The 21,885-nt window shown below is 42.4% G+C and overlaps 1 protein-coding gene across 4 annotated transcripts in view; it reads right to left on the bottom strand.

Annotated features, from left to right (window-relative positions):
- The window catches only part of hivep2a (HIVEP zinc finger 2a), a 124,183-nt gene that overhangs the window by 19,585 nt on the left and 82,713 nt on the right, over positions 1-21,885 (bottom strand). For all 4 annotated transcript variants that reach the window (XM_080883887.1, XM_080883886.1, XM_080883888.1 and 1 more), the window contains 3 exons: positions 3,698-3,770; positions 2,281-3,587; positions 96-1,975 (listed from right to left, as the gene is read on the bottom strand). In XM_080883887.1, coding sequence (XP_080740013.1) covers positions 96-1,975; positions 2,281-3,238 — 2,838 coding nt within the window. In that variant the 5' untranslated portion in view covers positions 3,239-3,587; positions 3,698-3,770. The remainder of the gene's footprint in view (positions 1-95; positions 1,976-2,280; positions 3,588-3,697; positions 3,771-21,885) is intronic.

Raw genomic sequence — 21,885 nt, 5'->3', positions numbered from 1 at the left:
AAGTTTCCACTTTGTTCAGGATGCAAACCCCTCAGTGAAGACCTTACTATAAAAGAGACGTAAATGCACTTGAAATTACTAAAAAAATGGGGTACCTGTTTTGTTGGTGAGACAGACTTGAGACCTTCATCTCTGTCAAATGACATGGAAAGGGAAGAGGAGTGGGACAAGTTACTCTCTTGACTGGGGCTACGAGAAAGGCTGGTGCAGGTCGATTCAAAGCTTGATTCTCCAGATGAGTGTTCCATGTCTGCTAGGCGGAGCCTCTTCTTCTTGGGTGGGAGCTTTTCTGATGGCATTTGGGATAGTGTGTCGCTTCTCTGTGGCAATTGAAACTCCTCGACATGCTGCTGCTTCTCCAGCTCCTTGGTCATTGGAGCTTCTGTGTCCTTATCAGGCTTGTCTGGCTCCTCTGTCACCCTGATTTCAGGAACCTGGATGTTTGGTTGTCTGACTAGTTTGGGTGGGATATGATAAGGCTGTCCAGGTGAGGCTGCAGCTGATGATGATGAAAGGGAGGCCAAGTCACTGTCACTTTGTGGCTGCTGCTCCATGCTCTCTGTCCTCAGAAGGGTGGATTCAGGACCTAGAGCATCTTCAAAGATCTCTGTGTCAGACTGCTCAGAGTACTGAGTACATGGAGCTTTATCTGAAGGCTGATATGCTGGCTGTTCAAAAGACTCTGACTTGTCGAAGGAATTTGGACGGCTGAGAGAGTTGGTGTGCTGGATAACTGATATGACATTCCCAGCTGTTTTTCTGCCCTCAGAGTCAGTAAATAGTGCAATGTCCTCGGAGCACATGCTGGCACAGGTGTCAAAGCTGTCAGACTGACTGTGTGCACTATGAAGGGAACCTTTACCTGTTGGGGTGGCTCTGGACCCATCAAAACTACCTTGTTTAAAGTCATAGTCCCCTATCATTTCCACTGAACCACTACAGCTACTGTCGCAGTGTCCAGGGCTGTCCTCATCATCCCCAACACTCTTTTCTTTCCTCCTTTTTCTTGTGGCTATTTCTGACATACTAACTTTAGTACCATAACTAAAGGCAACATGTTCTGGAACTCCTGGGCCGCGTTCACCAATCTTCATACCCAGAGACGAAGTTAAATTCTTAGGTAAGTGTCCAAAGCCCTCGGCCTCTCCTACGTGGGCTTCATTGGTTGAATTTTCAAATGCACTCTGTCTTGTGAGCCTACGATGGCCTGGCGGGTAAAACACATCATCTGTCACAACATTGTCAAAGGATTGGCTACCCCGTATCCCTTGGGGAACACTGAGGTTAGGAGGGGTGGAAGTTGGCATGGAGTTACTCCTAATAAGATGCCCAGAATCTGATGGAGGCTCTAGAAGTCCTGTACTGCTTTGACATGGCCCAGTTGGATACTGCTTTGGATCTTCTGAGATTCCTACATCTTCTCTAAAAGAGATGTGATCCTCAGCTATCTTCCCTATTTCCAGAATTGCACCAGGTTGCTTCAAGGTAGTCAAGCTAGTGGGGTCTGCCCCTGCCATGCCTACTGTTATAGAGTGTCTTGACCTGGAGCTTGGTCGGTAGTACCAAGTTCGACCGAACATAATCTCCTCGTACGTCTTGACGTTGGTATTTGGAGGGCTGATCTGCTGCTCTGCGCTCTCAGAGCGTGAAAAGTAGCCAGAGTCTGTGCTGCCTTTGCTGTGAGGACTGAGGAGGTTAAGTGACTGGGACATGGCAAGGTCAGTGTCCTGTCCTTTTTTGTCACTTAGCCTCAGGGCCAAACGTTGCTTGATTGTTGGGGAGTCATCCAGGGAACGTGCTCTTCCACCAGCCTTTGATGCTAACATGTGGTGTGACACTTTTATGTCATGAAAGGGGGGGCACTCCATCCCTGTGGAGGGGACTCCCCCAGGCTTGGGAACGATAAGAATAGGCACTTTCATAGATCCAATGGGTAGCTCTTCAGGTGAATCTGCATATGCTGGTTCGGCACCACCTTTATAGTGGGAAAAATGAAGATGATACAGATTACAACCATTCACAGTAAACAAAATACATGCAGAGTTTATATCACTGTAGCTGAACTGTGTAACAGCATTAATGTAAACCAATACGTTTTTATTTTGGATCATTGTAAACATACCCATAACAAATAGTATTTTAAGCATCAAAAGATGTTCATAGATATAAAGAACTAGCTATGTGTTAAGAAGGGGTTTCTATGAACCAAAACTGTTTTGACTCTTTGGGAAAATTCTACTTAAAATTTTTTTTTTAAAGTGTCTTATAGAAGAAAATAACCTGTATTCTTGTCAGCTTCAAAGGAGATCTGCAGGGTTGGACTGTCTTTGTCTGTTAGCATGGTGGTGGGCTCCACGCCTTCCTCATCCGTATCGGTACTCTGCTCTCCATCTGAATGGACCTCAGCCTCACCCACTGGTGATGCCTGGTCCATGTCCCCACTACGGGCCACAGCTAGCTCTGAAAATGGTACGAGTCCAGCTTTGATGGCATGAGCATGGGACTTGCGATGCTTGTAAAGGTTGCTCTTGGTTTTGAAAGAAAAGCCACAGGGTACACAAGGGTATGGCCTCTCTCCAGTATGTGAGCGGATGTGCTTCTTCAAGACGCTGGGCTTGGCGCATGCTCGACCACAGTAGTGGCAGATGTACTTGCCAGGCTTTTTTGGCTTTTGCTCTTTTTTGCCATAGGCCTCCTCTCCGGGCTCCGGGCCTGACTGAGAATACTGTCCAAAGGAGCTGGGTAAACTAGGAGATTTGTGCCGAGGGAACCTTCCTGCACCAGCCCCATGTGGGTGAGTGTGTCCTGGGTGTCCTGGGAATAGGTCATCCGAGGGCAACTGGCCAGCAAATGGCCAGGCATGAGGCTCTAGGCCTGGCTGTGGTTTGGCTCCTGAGAGAAACCGTTCAGATTGAGGATGTTGAGGGTATGGCTGGCCAAGTTGGTAAGGATATCCCCTGTGGAACCCCTGAGCAAAGTGGCCTTGTGGGTCTTGAGATGGCGGGCCTCCTATGGCCCCAACTGCAGATGGTCCAGATAGCAGCTTTCCAGAATTCCCTGTGATTGGGTACTTCTGCTGGGGTGCTGATCCTCCAGGAGCCTCCAGGTCAGCAAAAGTGCTTCGTTTGGTGTTTGCAGAAGGCTCTGACGCCCATTTTCTTTGTAGAGGTACCTTCTCCCTTGCTAGTTCCTTGTTTGGACATTTCTGCCCTGTCGCAGGTGATTCACGAGCCTCCATTTTCTTGAAGCTCTCCGTGGTTTAGAAGAGGGAGAGAAGAGGGGATGCAGGGAATTTGGGAGGGTAGGTCTTTGAGGGTTACAAGGTCCCAAAACTACCAGGCATGATAGCGGAACCTTTGCTGGCTGCCAACAAGTTCACAGAAACATAAAATATCCATCCATTTCTCAGAAAGACTGATTATAGAGTCAAGCTGGAAACAGGAATTATCAAGTGGAGCAGAAAGGGGAGCTTCAGTGGATAACATCAGAGAGGTTTCTCTCCTTCTGCCATTTTGTAAAAACACGAACGCTGCTCTCTGTTGTTCTTCTGTCCAGTTCATCTAAGAGCAGAAGAAACCTTGAGTGACCTGCAGAGGGACAGAAAAAGAAAAGAAGAAGCACATGGAGAACATTTTAGGCAAATACTGTAGTCAACAATTGTAATAAACTGTGTTTAACAACATACTCAATTACTAACTTTTCTTGAGGGAAGGGTGCTTGTAGATCCTTTTTCTGTAGCTTCAAGTCCTTCAGTTTTCTCACCAAAAGACCTAAAGCAAAGCAAACGAGAGAAAAGGCTAATTAGTGTTGTGTACAAAAATCATCCAACAATACAGTAATCAGATACACAGATGGTAAATAACCTTTAGTCTGACATCACCCTTATAACATAAGTCGGACTGGTGTTGATGTGACATTTTTTACTGCTAAATTCAGCACGCTACCACATACTTTGTTGTGCAGAGACGACTCACTAAGTTGTCAAGTACATGCCTGATGTGCGAATATAAATGTCATTGATTGCTCAGTTAGTTTCTTCACACTGGATTCCATCTGTGCTTGTTGCCTTTTTTCACTCCTTTCTCCTCCCTCCCGCCCTCCCTCCTCCTTCCACTCAGTGAGTCACCGATGAAAAGCAAACCCACACTGTTCCTAAAGAGACACAAAGGCTTATAAATAGCGCTGTGGAAGTGACGTCGGAGTGTCATAATATGTGTAGGCGTCCAAAAAGGCCAAGTCGAAGAGCAGCAATCAGCACTAGCACTTTTTCTTCCTCTCTGGGTTACATCTAACTTGGTATGCAAAAGCGATCATGAGAATGCTCACAGATACGCAGAAACAAAAGAAGACACACACAGATGTAGACAGAGTGCTTGCAGGCACTGTAACTGCACTGCAAAACTGCAGTAGACAGTGTATATGTGTGTGTTTCCGTTGTTTAACGTTTCTTAACCACACCAACACCTGACAGCAGAAGGGGCACAGAGCCACAGAGCACATATAAACATGCATGCTGAAGTTGCATTTTTGCTTTGTATTTCCTCATCTCAGAGTTTAAACAACCTCCCTCACACTCTGATTGCGACAGAAACACACACACACACCCACACTGTGGCCTCAGTGCTGGTAAGCAGGGCTCAGTGACGTTTGTGTCTGGGGGCCCAACGTGAGACCTATAAATAGCACCGGAGGAAAACATGTTTTATTCTTAGCAGCAAGAAAGTTAAATTTAAGCTAACTTGTGTTTTTCACATGTACTCCCCAAACCCCTACGCCCACTCAGAAAGACAGACAAACAAATACCAGAAACATTATCTCAACCTTGGGTCATATCTTTGTGTTTTCCATGGTGTTAAGAGTGAAAGAATGTGGAAGAAAACTCCAGTTGGGCAACAATGGGGATTCAATTGAGTTTAGCTAGCATTATAATCCGGTGATGCTGATTGGTTAGCATTATGGTCAGCTGACACAAATGCAGCCAAAGGCAGACAATCTTGGTGATTACTACAGGGGAAGTATGGTACTAATAATAGTCAAGGCAAGGCACAGCTTTTTTTAAGACCTTTCACAGTGTGAATCCAGTAATGTGAATGGCATAATTCCCTTATGTTGAAACACTCCAGTATCAATGAGTCATGGCTCATGTGTCCTTTGACGCCTGTAGCACACATCGGATGTGCCAGTGTGCACAGCAGCAGAGGATGTGCCAAAGAGGAAAGTGGATTAACGTCAGTTCTGGGTTAAACACGAGTCCAGAGTGAGTGGAGATTAAAAGTTTGATTTAGCTGTCAAAACAGCTTGGTCACTGAACATACAGAATATAACTCTACACATGAGGATAATGGTCCGAGATCCTGTTCAAAGTAACCAGAAAACCTTTGATTACTTAAACATTCATAAAAGCTGACATGACAAGAAATTCCCGGACCAGCTTTTATTATTATATAGTTTGTAGGAGCTGGATTGGCTTGAGACTTCCTGTTCCATCCTGCGGTCATGTTTTATAAATGCACATACATTTTCAAGAGCAATACGAGGTAATTTCACCCTCAGACCATATCTGGTGATTTTGAGACAGCTTTTCAACAACTGTGATCTCTCTGTTTCTGGACCCATCCACACGTCTTTCCTTTTTGGTTAATCAATAGGACTTTAACTGAAAGCAGAACACTTTGCTTAACAAAAAAGTTGCCCTTGTCTACAGATTGTTTAATATTTATATGCAAATATGTGGTTTGTAATTATCAGAGGTGTTTCCTGCCTTAGGCTTTCCACGTATGAGCAAGGAAGGGCACGGAGGTCACAGAACAGAGCTGCACCATCATTAAATATTGGAGATAGACCATTTTTGACTGACGGGATTCTGTGTTCCCTCTTAAGCCCATTGGGAACCATATGTCCTTTATTATTCTTTTGACCTAGCAATATACCTTTGCACAATTTCTACTACTTGGTGTGGCTTTTTGAAGAGATCTTTTAAAAGCACCCAAGATGACTTCGACTCAGTAAATGTTTCACAATCCTATCCTAAAAAGCCGCATATGGCTTCCTTAAAAATCATCTCTAATAAAAAAAAGACAAAAAAAATCACTTGACTTCTACTGTACCTCTTGTTGCCATTTGGAGGTCTCATATGGATGAACCTGCCAGTTGCAGCTGTAGTAGCTGCTATCACGCACACGTCAACATCCATCAGAATTCAACTCACACCCCACAAATAAACCAGCGGTGAAACTGACCTTTCAGCTTACATGGTTAACTTGGCTTAACTTCCCTTCAACCTTATGCAAGGTGACTGGTTTTGTAATGAAAGTTTTGAATGGTCACAATCTGCTGTGTGAGTGGGAGCCTGTAGTGAATGGCTTACATAAAGCTTTATTCATACATTCACCGACACAACCTGCCCCAGTTCCTGTGCGTAGGAGAGACATAGCTACTGGCGCTGTTTGTGTGTGTATGAGCGTGGGAAGTATACGTGCCAGTTGTGCGTGCGTGTGTGTGTGTGTGTGTGTGTGTGTGTGTGTGTGTGGGCTGGCAAAGGGCATGACGAGACACCCAAGTTGTAGGTAGGTCAAAACTAAGTACATTCAGAGGCTACACTCAGAGGTAAAAATAGTAGAAGTGATACACACTCAAACACTTGTAAAAAGTGATCTATCAAAATGCCCCAAATAAACACAGTTACTTAACATAAAGGAGCAGAGATCAGCTCTGCTTTCATAGACATGGAAATAGATCTAGGCAGTGTTTTATACCCACGGCATGCTTTACTTGGAACAACACACTCGATCTAAGTTTTTACGTTTGTGTGTAGGCAAACTGAATGGTCCTCTTTTCAGTAAGCATGATAATGTGCCCTCAATCCTCCAACCAAAACACATGTCACACAACATTAAACACAACATTTAAAGACAGTTTTAAGCACACTACATGTGCTGTTTGTATGAATGCAGAAACCTCCACGAATTTACTGAAAACGTGTTCAGGTGTTTTCTCAATAATAAAGAATTTGGAGCTTTAAAATATCTATATGAAGGTTAACACATGTATTGATGAAACCTGTTATATTTTACTTGTGTTATATAAGATCTATACAACCCACCTGCTGTTCAAATCTTTTGTTTGTGAAATGCAGCCAATCAGAAGCTATAGTAAAAGGAGAGGAGCTAACATGATAGTGGATGAGCTGAAGGGCTGCACCCGAGGCCGGTCGGTATAAGGAATAAACAAGGATTAAGTGAACTGCGTCAAATGGCATAACGCTGTACAATGCCATGAATAAGTGCATCCAGCTAAAACAACATAGTCAGATCCTCAGAGACATTTTCAAAGAGCAACATGGAAACATGAAGGGGGAAGGTCATTATTAGGAGGTATGAGGGGGTGTTGTTGGCTAGAGTCAATTTCAGATCATGGTCCGTGTTCAGTTTGTCCTTGTCTCACTTTGCTTCTTACTTTTGCTCTTCTTGATTTAAGGTACCTGGTTAGCTTGTGGTTCTGGAATTAGATTAGTCTCCTTTCTCAGTGTCAGCTATACGTCCTGAAGAATTAGACTTAAAGGTACTCAGTGTGTTTAAAAGTGATGACAAGCAGTCTATAGAGTGTATGAGGAGCTGAAAGTGAAACTCCTCTCACCGTTGCCTTCACCCAGACCTTGTTTGAACTGGCAGTTTTACCTTGGACATGAAACTTGGCACCTTTTCAGCAGTTTGTTGAATCCATCCTCTAGCTTTGTCCTGCTGGGATCTTTCCAACACACCTGTCCTTTAAAACTGAGGAATTCAAAAGGATATTGCAACTACTTCTCAATATCCCAGTTTCCTTGTACGGGAATGCCCTCAGACCTCTTGACAGACTGCTTTACAAAATAGAAGTTCGATGGAAACTAATTAAATAAACATGTTGATATAAATTAAGCAACAAGAGATTCAAGAGAATTCATGTGCTTGCAGGTATGTACAAGTAGACTCATACGCACATATGCCCAAACCCTGGAGGTATGAACACTGTGTGGGCATTAACCATGCAGTAAGAACAAAAGGCTGTGTGTGTGTGTGTGTGTGCTGCTCTGTGAAGTGTGTGGGAGGCTGTTCAATCCTGAGGGCTGAAGGCACTCTCTCTCTCTCCCTTTCTCTTTCACTCGATTTCATCCGACTTATTGGGAAGACAGTTGGGAATAATGTTGCCAAAACGACAAGATAATAGATCAACATTTGTACAAATCCCTTCCCTCCTTGAATCATTATGAGAGTATGCATGCATCACTAACACACCCACATGCACGCTCACCAGTAATCCCTCTCCTACAGTGTCTTGTTCAGATATGCAGTAGATAAGCCTCTCATTTACTTTCAGTGAAAGAAACAGTTGAGGACAGAGCTCTGTGCGTGTGTGTCTGTGTGTTTGCGCGCGTGTACGTGTGGCTAGTTATTCTTAAATTGGCCCGCTAGGGTGCTGCATACCAACTCAAATGGTTGGAATTCCTGTGACAAAAAAACAGAGAGAAAGCATATTTGCAAGTGTTTGTCTTGCCCTGTCTGTCACTCATTGCATAATATATTTGTAAAAAAGACACAAGCAGAATACAAATTAGATCCCCGTTCCATATTTGATACTCTATGATTAAGACTAAAAGGATAAAGAGGGAGAACACATGACAAAGATGCAGGGAGGGTGCAAGGAAACAGAAAGGGAACAATCATACAGGACACAAATGAGGAAACAGGTATGGATTATAGGATAAAGAAGGAACAAAGCCACTGATGAGGACTCAGATAAGGGAACAATAATACATAAGGAAATAAGAAAGTAGGGATCCAGTTGGAGAAAGGATACTTATGGGTATTAACTTACAGGAGAGAGAACAGGAACACAAAAGATGGAACAATTAATGCTCGTTAAGAAAAGAAAGGGGAATTTATAAAGAAAAAAAAAGATAAAGACGTGAACAATCATAAGGGATCCAAGGTAGAGGTAGAGAGAGAAGGAACAAGGATGTAAAAGGCAGGTGGAGGATTTTGGGAAGAATACACAATGAACAGAAAGAGGACAAAGAAAAGGGAACACGCACCCAAGAATACAGATGGACGGAAAAAGCACATAATGTAGAGAGTAAACGAGGGAGAAAAACTGTTTGAGAAGAGGAAAAAAGACCAAAAGAGCAGGAGAAAGGGCACAAATTACAGGAAGGTTACACAAAGAGCGAGGACAAAGCTCAAGGACATCAAGGAGGGGGGAAAGCACTTGTCAAGAAAACCGAGACCTTGCTGAGATGTGGAAACCAAGAAAGGAGAAAAAGAACAAGGATGCAATGGGAACGGGACAAAGTGGAAAGACTAAGGACTCGCTTGCGGGAATAAAGATGAAGGAGAGGTGAGGAAACAAAAACGACAAGCACTCAGGTGAAGTTAAATACTAAGAGTGAAGAAGACTAAATGAGGAGTCTAAAGTAGAACAAAGGTGAGGAAACAAATCTAAAGAAAGGAGACAAGGCAAAACATCAGTAAAAGAGCACACAATGACAAGCCAAAAAAGGAGGATAGAGAAGGTATTTAAGGTTAAGGTTTAAATTGAAAGATTTAGGAGTTTGAGAATAAGTACTCACAAGAGTAATCAAGGAGAGTGCAACAGGACAGAGGTGAGGAAATAAACACTACAGAAAGGTAACAAGCATAGAAACTGGGGAACTAGGCCACAGCAGAGACAATTCAGGTGAGGTAATGGTATGTTTACAAATGGAACGTAGCTGGTGAGGAAGAGGGTCATGCAAGCTGGTGTCAGATGCCTTTACTCTACTAACACACACACACACACACACACACACACACACACACACACACACACACACACACACACACACACACACACACACACACACACACACACAGTTATATGTATACCAAATAGATGCATGCATGGACTGATCACACACAAAGCCTGGGTTCGAGTTTCTGAGCAGCAGCCGAAGTGTTCTGGTGCTTTGGGTGGTCAGAGGCTAAGTAAATTATTTAAACATGTTACTAATGGTTTCCATTCAGTGATTAACAACTTTATACAGCCAAAGAGAGAGAGAGGGGGGTGGGGTGGGGGTGGAGGGAGAAGGGCCGGTTGAGGGCAGCTGGCAGTGTGTTTGTTTTTTGGCTCTGCTCTGTTTGGCCCCAACTGGACTGAAACCACACACACCTCCAGTAAAACTCTACCTTTGTTTTACCTGGAGGGACACAGAAGTTACTGGAACAATAAGTTGGACTGCTGAGAGAGTGTGTGTACACCCATGCCTGTGTGTGTGTGTGTGCTGTTAGAGTGCACCAGGAGCTGGTTCATTTACTGGCATAATAACTAGGTGTTTCATCTGCCCTTCAACCATCTGTAGATGTAAATTGTGCCAATAAGGGCTGAAATATCCACAACATCTACTACTACTTAAATCCATTCTAAAGTAAGCTGAATGAATATGATTTGTGCAGTGTGCCTATCTAATCCTGGCCCAGTATCCTAAGACTGTCATTCTCATTGGAAGAAGAAAAAAGACACACTTCAAGCATGAATGACAACACAGGGCTCTACCCTCTCCAAGCCCAGTGAGCTGTAATATACCTCTCTTGGAATTAGATTCAGAGATAATGTGGTTGGATTCAGTCATCACTGTCATTGTGTTATAGTCATCAAGTAATAATTGAACCAGGCAGGAACAGGAAACGAACGCCTGCTGACCCATCCATCCACCCCAGTGACCACAGTGCCCAGGTCAGATTGGTGTAATCACCCACAACTCTCACCTGTCACCCGATTCCAATTCTCTCTTTTGGACTTTTAGGGTTTTTAGTTCCCTAAATGTATATCACCCTAAAAAAATGCCCCCCCAATATTTCCTTTTGCAAAGACATTTCCAAGAAAGCACAGTTTGATGCTAATTATGAGTCAAAAAAATGTGAAATTAAATTTGAAATCAATTTTTTATCAATTGAAGACAGCAGTGCAGTCCATAAAGATTAGTATAATCTGGACAAAATGTGAAGAAAGGGAGTTATGTCTGAGAGAAAACATCCTTTTATATTTCTGGGTGAAAACAAAAGTGGCGTATGTGTGAACCACAGCAGCACGCTGACTGCAGGTTGCTGCAAAGTTAAATTTAAAGCACTTTAAGACTTCTCTGTGCCAGGCCAAATAAAATCTGTGGCCAATTTCACCCCCTGCCAAAAGTTTTCTAAATAAAAAATTCACTTTCTCAGCAGTTATATTACAATACCTGCTTTCTTAAATTAGGCCAGGTAAAAGTTTTACACAACTCCGTGTCGAAAATTAAAAAGCCATGTGTGAATTATGATGGTTGCACAAGGCTTACGTCTTAATGGAAATTAGAAACATCACCTTCCTTCTACACACTTACTGTGCCCTTGAGCAGGGCTTTTGAGCTCAAGCTGGTCCAGTGAAGGCCAACAGCAGGAGTCTGTGGTTTCACCAGGATGTTCCCAGCATGAAATAAGTGAAATGAAGTTTAGCAGAACAGGAACACATGCAGCTCTACCTACTGACAGAAAAATCCAGGTCTTAGGAAGGGAACTGTAACACTTTCTCCATCCCAACTACCCTTCAAAATGTCTCCTTGACTTCTATTTCTGTTTTTCACTTTCTACATTTCCCAAAGAGCTTTGACAGCCTCAAAAGAGAGTGCCTGAGCTGGTGCTGTCACCTCTGGGTTATACGTGTAGGTGGTCAGAGAGCTTTTCCAGGTAAAATACACTCAGACTTTTTCATAACCCGTCCTGTCTTTTACTGCAGCTGCACCGAATTCTGGTCTATTTTCTGCTCTTGAGGGTGCAAAATTCAACCTTCCTGCCTCTTTAACAAAAATTTCTTCTTTTGAGAACGTTGAGTGGCACCACAAGAAGGTAACTCGAAAAAGAAGCCCTCGCTGTTCGATTCAGAGGGACTGACGCCAAAATGTGGGCAATAAGCTGCCAAAAGCAGGTCCTCATTCTCTAAAAGAAGGCAGATGGAATAATAAAAGAAGCAATAAAAAACAAGCATTTACATCGTCGCAAATAAAAATGTACAAGCGCATTGAGCGCGAAAAAAGTTATAAACAGCAATGAGATTCAGTTTATAAGATCAACCGCAGATATATAAACTGTATACGAAAGATATACACCACATAAACCTGCAATTCTTCTAATGGACAGCATTTGTTTGAAAAGTCAGACACTATAAAGGCCTATGAGAAAATGCCCATGACCCCAGTCCCTGGTTTCATGATGTTCATTTAAATTATAGTTACATTTTGAGTGAAATAAATTAGGTTGTGGCTATATTGTGATTTACAGATCACTATGGTAGTGACAATCACAAGGAAGCCGTACTCGAGAGAGCTGAAAGGTCATTTTCCAAAAGACTTCTGCATAGTAAGTCTTTGTGGCGCGGGTGTGGTCTCTGGCCCACTGCAGAGGAGGGGTGGCACGGTGAGCTCCTGGGGCGGCGCAGAGGCGTGGCTGAACAGGTGTTTGTTGTGACTCTTCTTATGTTTCAGTGACAGTCGAGGAAGGGAGGGGAGTGACTACTGAGCGGGAGTGTCTGTGTCCCGTGCGCTGAAGCCGAAACCACGGCTATAATAAAATAAGTGAGTGTCACTGTACCCACGGTGTGTGTGCGTGTGTTGGGGTCCGACGTCACAGTCTTCTTTTTGAAACCTTAGCCGTCACCCCCTGCTGGTCATTGAAGATTTAAGAGCATGTCTTTTGTCCTGTCTTCCTTCTCTACCCCCAACCAGTCAAGGGAGATGGCCGCCCCTCCCTGAGCTTGGTTTTGCCGGAAGTTTCTTCCTGTTAAAAGGGTTTTTTTACTTCCCACTGTTGCCAAAGTGCTTGCTCATAAGGGGTCATATGATTGTTGGGTTTTTCTCTGTATGCATTATTGTAGGGTCTACAATAATATAAAGTGCCTTGAGGCGACTGTTGTAGTAATTTGGCGCTGCATAAATAAATTGAATTAAGGCGCTTCTGCACTGACCTTACTTTTCAGTATGGACTGGCTGTGTTTAAATACCAAAAACTTGGCAGATACTTAATTTTTCGTAAAATCATTCAAGTTGCTTCATCCATACAGCAAATTACAACAGATACAACACATTTGGGAGCTTTGACAGGTGAAAAAATGCTGCAATTTTATCTAAATAAAGAATTGGCATGATAAACTCTTGTTCATGTTCACTGTTGTCCTATCATGTCACCTCATCAACGAACACAGTCACTGTACCAACAAGGTTTCTGTGTAATTTCATGTAAAGTGATACAAAACATAATTTCCTTTGTCATTTCCTGGTCTGAATTCGCACTTCCACCGAGATTTAGCATTACAAAGTAGATTTTTAGGGTTAAGACTGACTTGAAATGACTAAGAATGGGGTATTATGATTGGCCGCAGAGGCAAATGAAGACATAGATTCATTTTGGACACAAAAATAATAGCACCGAAAACTGATTATTTTATCTCCAGAGTGCAAAACTATCATCATTGTTTTGTCAGTCAAGCACTCATGTTGCCCACCGTTCATGTTGAGGCAGCCGTGTTTGGTTTTAATTTAGTGCTGTCAATCATCAGGTCGGCAGATGCACTGCTGGATTTGAAAGAGAAAAACAAAGAGAAGAGGCTCTCCAGAAATGACTGAAATTAAATCTAAAAGAGTGTGAGAGAGATGAATCAAATGAACTCAATTTGAACTGTGATGCACAACAAACACGCACGCATGCACATGCACACACACACACTTGAGCAGGCGGCTTGTAGACACTGATTTACAGCAGGTAGGAAGTCATTATGCTACTGAATATTTCTCTCAGAAAAAAAAATCTGAAAATATGTGTGTGTCTGTGTGTACAAGTGTGTGTGTGGGCCCAGAATAGAGTAAATGTGTGGGAGGTGGCAGCACAGGCAGGTTTGCAGAGACAGGATGAGGGTGTATGTGTGTGTGTGTGCGTGTGCGTGTGTGCGTGTGTGTGTGTGTGGGAGGAGGAAGTTTTTGGTGTGCCAAGGTTATAGTTTTGCTGCTGCTGAATTACAGTTATAAAAGCTTCAGTTACACAACGGAAAATACTCCAAACTTATCACTACTCTGTGACGGAGAAGAAATCTAACTTTATCTTTTAATGCTAGATATAGATATAGATATAGATATAGATATAGATATATAAGGACTGGAATGAACAAAATGATGCATAATTCTTTCTGTACCCACATGATCTCTAAGAACATTACAGAAAGTACAAAGGATTTTTCTCATCATTATTATTATTTATGTCAGAAATTAGGACAAATCCTCTGACAACTTGAATTCTCATTAAGTGAGAAAAACATCAACCTGTAACATCGGTAAAACGCTGCTGACATAATTGATGCATCATTACAGCCTTGATGCACATAATGATGCATCAAGGCTGAATCTGCGTGCTTTACTCTTTAGTCTTGATACCAGTAAGACTGAAGAATGCAAGACATTTACTCATAATGCAGTATTTTCTTACTTTGCTTTATGCTTCTTTAAGTAACAAGTCTACAGTACCAGCAGTGTAGAAATGCTGAATGACTCATGAATCTAAACTCAACCAACAAATGAGTTTAAAAAACAGACACGAGAAACACAAAATTTGGGCGACATGATAGGCGGAGCGGTTGGGGTCCCCTGAGCATCTGATCCCTGCTTCCAGGTGGCCGGACAGTATGCTGAATGTCATCGTCCTTTTCTCTAGCCTGCTTAACTGTCTTCATCGAATTGTTAAGGAACAGCTAAAAAGCCAGTGCAGTATAGAAATGCTGTTTAATTTACAAATTTAAGAAAATACAGAAAAATTAAATGATGAAGAAGGAAATATGTTTTTTTAAAGAAAATATTTCTGGCGCTCAAATGAAAAGAAAGCACCGCAAGCTCATAAAGTCCAAGGGGAAAACAATATGAGGGTATTTGTATGTTTTCCTACACACGGATTCTTCTTCCAGGCTTGCTGGTGGAGTAAATACATGTGAAAACTGTGTGTGAGCCTGCCAGTGTGAAACATGTGAATCAATGATTGCTTTATGGTGTTGTATATGTACACACGAAATTATATGTTTTCAGTCTGAAAGTCCTGAGCGGTGAGGTCACTCTCTGGTCTGCTGCAGCGCTGTCCAATGTCCACATGTGTGTATGTGGTTTCAGCTTTGAAAGACCACGACCATATTAGTCCTGGAAAAGAACCTTCAGTGTCAAATCAAATGACATCAAGTTTGGCTTTTCTCTCACAAATTACATTTTTTTACTACTGTATAACCAAAGGCCGATCTACTTGACTTCTCAAATTGTTTTCTAATTTAGTCCCATTTGTTTACCTCTGTTTGCTCTTAACATCAACCATCTGTTTCAAATTAAAATGTTTCTGGCTGCTTACTGGGGATACTCCCCACCCTTTGCTGGGAAGCTTTAATTGTGAAACCCTTAAGGAAGTGTTGGGTTTTATTAAGAAAGCATGCTCAAAAGCATGGCGAACACTAACAGAAAGACAGGAGGTGGAGCTGGAGGTGGCAGAGCTGAAGATGTTAAGATTTTAATTGGGAGTGACGAGGACCGACAAAATTAGAAATGAGTACATCAGAGGGACAGCTCAGATTGAGCAGTGTGTGACAAAGGTAGCGAGGCGAGGCTGAAATGATTTGGACATGTGGATAGGAGGAATTGTGGACAAAAGGTGTTGAATACAGAGCTACAACGCAGAAGGAAAAGAGGAAGACCACAGAGAAGATTAGTGGATGCGGTGAAGAAGAACATAAAGGGAATAATGCAAGGAATAGAGTGAGATGGAGGCAGATGATTTGCTTTGGTGACCACTAAAGGGAGAAGAAGCCTGAAAGCATCACCGATCAGACTTTATTAAAGTGCATTAATAAAGATGTGAGGACAGGCTTCTTGTTTAGAATTAAACACTGATTTGCAAGATGACTGTTTACACAGTGGGAGCTATGAAAATGTGTGTCATTGCGAAAACTGGGGTTTGGTAATTGGCAATTTTGGTTTTCCATATTTTTCCCCCAAAAGCTGAACCCATCTGTTAAAATCATAAATTTTAGTCGAAACAGACTGTATATAAAAGATGTTCCAAAAAATACCAGCACCACCACAAATACTGACTGATCCAGTTCTGTGACTTGAACTAGCAGAGTTGACCGATATGAGCTTGTGTCAGTCAAATCAGTTAATTCTGCCAAACTTTGAGCCCTAATGAAATTTAAAAAGGGGCCTTACATGCAGTTTAGCATGTTCAGTTATAACTGAAGGGGGAAATTAGCTATTGGGACCAAAACTGCATATCTGGATGCCAGGGTGTAAACTGTTAATTGCTGCCGTAAAGCAGAACATTTTAACATCGGGGTCTATGGGGACTGACTTGCTTTTGGAGCCAACCTCAAGAAACTTCTTTCTTGAATTGGCTTCATTTTTCAGGCCTGGAGGCTTTTTCTTGGGCGGAACTTTCTCTGTTAAATAATGTTCATTTCGAATTTGGAAACAGTGGGAGCCAAAACCACATGGCCCATTTAGTAACTGTCCTGGAGGTATCAGATGTATTAAGTTCGTTAGCGGATCAAGAATCTGCAGAGCTACATGAGAAGTACTCATGACAACTTGGCAAACTTCGTCTGTTAGGCTAGATTGTGTGATAAAATCAAAAGATCCCGAACAGCTACTAAGCAATGATTAAATTTTGTCAGCTCTTCAGTTTAGTATTTTTCTTTATTTATTCTGTTCTCATGCTGCTCAATATATTGCAGTGTACAATTACTGAGCCACAGTGATTCTGAAGAGGTAACAAGAGTTTACACACACACACACACACACACACACACACACACACACACACACACACACACACACACACACACACACACACACACACACACACACACACACACACCCTGGGAAAGATAATGTGACACAGCACCAATTCAGGCTGTTAAAGAATTCCGTGTTCCATGTTCAGGCTCCTGGCTCACGCTCAAACATACAGTATATGCACTGTACCTACAGAGTTTTCTTTTCCGACACAGCGGTTCTTCCACAGCTGTGGCTGTTTGACCAACATGTTTCCATTTAACAGAGAAAGCAAAAAAGAGAGATGGTGAAAAAGATGGAGGAGAGAGAGGAGGGGGGGGGGGGGGGCAAAAGAGACAGAGGGGAGGGGGGTGAAGAGGTGAGGAGGGGAAAAACAGGCGTCCTGTTGGTGTAAATTGCCAGTGGAAAAGAGAAGGCAGTCATATTTTCCACAGGGCTGCTGGGCCAGCCTTGAAACTATTACTGAGTTAGCCGCATGCATGTGTGTATGTGCGTGCACGTGTGCATGCATGTGTGTAGCTTCATTACATTTTCCACAACAGTTTGCAAAACGCACTAGGAAGCGAGATGGACAGAGGAAGAGGTAGTTAAGATTTTTTTCAGGGATGGACATCTTCTCATGGTCTGTTAAAGGTTCTTCTGTAACCCGGCAACAGCCAATAAGGAGCGTAAAGTTACACAGAGAAATTATACCGTGTTGGAGGTTGGTGGAAGCACTGCCATATTTCTTGAACATGACGGAAATCCAGGGTTGTCATCTGGCCCCTGAGTTACCGTCAGATGGGCAATGCTACCCGGTTTGTCTGAACCACTTTAAATCTCCTCCTGGAGAAATGCTTTAAGTGCACAGTCCACAGTCAAAAAGTTGTTGAGGATGACGGCACGTCTCTTCTTGCTCAACCACAAGTCCAGAAAGTGAGATTTTGGTGAGTCCAAGCTTGGCCAAAGCAGCATTAAAAATAGGTATGTCACATTAGCTTGATACTTGATTCTATTGTTTTGATGTTTAAATACAGCAAATCCTGTTTTCTCCTTTTGAACCAACGCCTCTGCTTGAAAGACAAAATTGCATGGTCATCAAGTGACAAAAGTCTGACTCAGTCAGGAGGCTCCATCTGGGGCTGAAAAATGAACCCAATGTGGAAGTGCCCCAAACTGCAGTTCCTCAAGTAGCTGACACTGGCCACAGAAACACTCCTGTGTTAAAATGCGTATCAAACATGTTAAGAAAAAAAAGTTCTGTTCTTGTTACAGCTTAAGGCTAGAGATGTGGCCACTTTGACTGACTAGCTGTGGCCGCTCGCTGTCTGCTATGCTAAAACCCTGTGAACTGGAGCTCTTGACAGTGACTGTGGTGTTGGTGCCATTTGGGGCAATGGAGGAAATTATTTGATGAATATCATTATTATAATAAGTAATACATCTATGCAGTTATTTATACTAACAGCCCATTCAGCGGGACGTTGCTCCACTTTTGGGGAATTTGGTTTAATTTAATACTTTATACTTATTCTATACTTTACTTTCTATATAAAAGGACACCATACCCAATTAAATGGGAGCACTGAGGCAATGCTTAACCCTGCTGTTGCAGCAGTACAAAAAAAACAAAAAACATAAGACTTCTGCACAGTCGCTATCGGTCTGAATCATGTGTGAGTTTGTGGCATGTTTCGAGGTTTAAGAGTCGCAGAATGCACAAAGAAGACACAAACTACAAACCACCAAAGCTACTGCAGGAGATGCAGGAAATGAAAATGTAACCCAAGTAACCAAAGAGCAAGAGCACTAGTGTATCTGAAGAAATGCAACCAGAGTTGAAATTAATGACTAATTGTTTAAAGTCTAAACAGTTCAAATGTTTAATGAGATGGATCATTCAAACAATTAGCTATGCTAAAGCCTGTTTTAACCAAAAGCTTGGCCTAAGTTCTTCTCCATGAGATGTAGTTTAATAGGATTTTTAAAACTATTTTCCAGTTTAACCAAATTTACTTTTGGCTCACTTCGGTAACGTAGGTACAAGTAGGGATGGGTTCAATTCACGGTTTTGAGTTCAAATTCCAGTTTCAGATTTGGGTCAGTGTTTTTGTTTACAGGTTTCAGTTTCACACCCTTGTAGACCTCTATTGGAGACCAGGGCAGCGTGTCAGAGTAGCTAACACTCTGATCTCCTTGATCTGGAATTTCATTTATACTTGAATCATCTCCGAGCTGACCTGAAGCCATACCAAAACAATCGCTCCTCTTTCCTGGTTGATGTATATTTAGCCGTGATGCCTGCAGCTGCGGCCGCAGAGACGTTGGTGACGCAAACTGCAGAACCTCCGCACACTAGCAGCTATTGTAGGAGCCCTTCTTCATGCATTCATGTTGAATTAGCAGCGTGCACAGTGGCAGCCGTTGTAGAAGTCGGTGTGTTTTATGTAACTTGCCTTTAGAGATCCGTGAGTCTTTGAATGAAAAGATGCATCGATGCTCTGCTGCTTCCAGAGTGGGAGCTTCCAGCCCACAACAACTCTGTAAATGTTTGACTCAAGACTATTCCTGGTGTGTGTTTGCGCATATGGGCATGATGCTCACACTTATGTAAGTGTCTTTCATCTGCATCCCTCTTCCCCACTCCACTCTCCTCCCCTTGTTGTTTTCAGTCCCCTCTTCTCTCCCAACTCAACGCTTCCTTCGATTTTCTGCTGCCTTGTTTACGCATCTCTCTCCTCTTTCAGCCTTCTTTTCCTTTCCATTCACCCCCCTCCTCTGCTCTCCTCTCGTTAAAAAAAGCCTGCAGGCAGGTTTTAGCAGCACCTATAATGCTGAGTTAGTTTTACTCTCAGGAACCAAGTGTCATCCTGGAGGCCATTTTTCACTGTGTTACATCAGAATCTGCAATCCAAAGCTTGCAACATCACCAATAATAGAACTCCTACTATGTAGGGCAGATAATTACCAAAACTTTCAGTCACACACTTCAGAAACCAAGCGAGATGCACTCGGGGCTTTTGTTACCCTCATTTATGTCAGGAAGGCAGACAAAGAGTATTCCAGCGCAACTACTTTTCTGGCTCCAGGCATTGGGAGTTGCCCATTGTGGTGGGCAATAAAATATGTATATTATGGAAACAACACCTTGTACTTGAATGAAGGAACATGCAGTCCTGTAAGAACTGTTGTACTCTACAAAAAGAAGACTAGTATTACTCAGAATTGCAGCCTAGACTTAGAGTAAGTGCTTTTTGATAATCACAGTCTTTTTCTCGGGCATTCACTGTAAATCTTAACCTTTTATGCATTCATCTCAGTGCCTCTGCGGCATCAAAAGCATCTTTGGACTATCTACTGGAGAATGTAATTTTTAAAAGAATGGGGTTAATTTCCTAAACTTGCGAGTTGCCAGTGATTTAGCAACAGATTATTTTAACAACCTCCAATTACAGGAGGTTCATCTTGTAGCTACAAAACAAGCACATTTTAACCTTTTACCACCCATCAGGGTCAACAGTGAACCACTTTGGGCTAAGGTTTGAGTTAGGCTGAATTTTTGATGAATGCTATAACAGACATACTTTCAGAAAGTTGAGGATGTCACCTTTCAAATTTGGACACAAAAGATCTTCTGTAGCTACTAAGATTCCTTTATGGGTATCCCAAAAACATGAAAATTCCATATGCTCCAGGCACAGATTTGAAGGTAACACTAACCTACCCGCTCTAATTGCAATACAGTAATGATAATAATATATATCAATATTAGCTTGGGGACACATCTCTAGGCTTGAGCAACACATTGGATGAGAGTGTCCAATGATAATGGCTGAAACTCAGAAAACTGATCTAATCTGCTAAACATCAAAGATACCAGTTGTTTCAACATTTCAGTATAAGCACATTTACACCATTTAACTTGCAATACAAACTTAAATACACTCCCTTGTTCTTCAAATGGCTTTTCCACTTTGCTTTGTGGTGATCTGAATGGTTAATCCTCAATCCTAACCACTTGGTTTTCTAACCCTAACTTCCTCTGCCATGCACTGCTTTTTGCATTTACACTTCAGCCTTCTGTCTACCATAACCCTAACCTCTCATCACCTCTGTGCCTAAGCATAATCTTGTGGATGTAGCTCATCTGCCTGATGTAGATCTTTAATCGAGTTATAGGTTTTGCTAAACACGACAAATACTCATCCACCTCAGAGGCCTTTGCTTGTGCAGCTACGGCACATTACTTCTGTCAAAAAAATGTTGGGTATGGAGCAAAACCCGCATCTTCAGTCCAACATTATATATTTACACGGTTCAGGTGTTTGTCACAAGGATCTCTGTATCCTCCAAAAACACTCAGGCGAAGTGAACCGTGAACACATCGAGCTGTGTTTGTTTGACTGCCAGAGCTGCTCAGCATCATCTGAATCATAGCTGGTGTTTCTGATACGAGCTTCCAGCACTTTCAGTAATGTGTCACAATGACATCATGGCATAAAATAAATCTTTTACACAGCTGCAGTATCAACATGAGAAATTCTCTCCGCTCCCAACGCTTTCTTTTCACCTTAAAGGTGAGAGAATCATCATGGCTTCGGGGCTCGATGTGAGTTTTTCGTTTCTTGTTGTGTTTCCATATGAAACTACTTTTAAACTACTGTTAAAAGGAAACCTATTAAAAGGCAGAGTTGGGGTACAAATCTGCAGCTTAAATCTGTAATTCCACTGTATGAACATGTCGGGATGGATCTGTGAAGACGTAAGTGCGACGAAAAGGGAGTAAAAGCTGCTTCTAACATGATAGGTATTCCAAGAAAGCAGCAGCCATCACTGTCGCTCAAGTGGCCAATTCCCCCCTCTGCCAGTAACTTGATGTTTACAGAAGAATACAACTCCAGAAGGACCAAATGATGGTTGGTTAGCTGCAAAATTGGCCGACAGAGTAGAAAAACCCAGACTCTGCCAGAATGTATCCCAACATTTGGATAGCTGCCGGCAATTTCTGAGTCTGTTTGTAGCATCTTATCCTGTCCTGGCTGGTTATTTATAAG

This window comes from Rhamphochromis sp. 'chilingali', assembly GCF_963969265.1.
Source record: "Rhamphochromis sp. 'chilingali' genome assembly, chromosome: 5".
NCBI classification, from domain to species: Eukaryota; Metazoa; Chordata; class Actinopteri; order Cichliformes; family Cichlidae; genus Rhamphochromis; species Rhamphochromis sp. 'chilingali'.
This window is presented reverse-complemented; position numbering and strand designations above follow the sequence as displayed.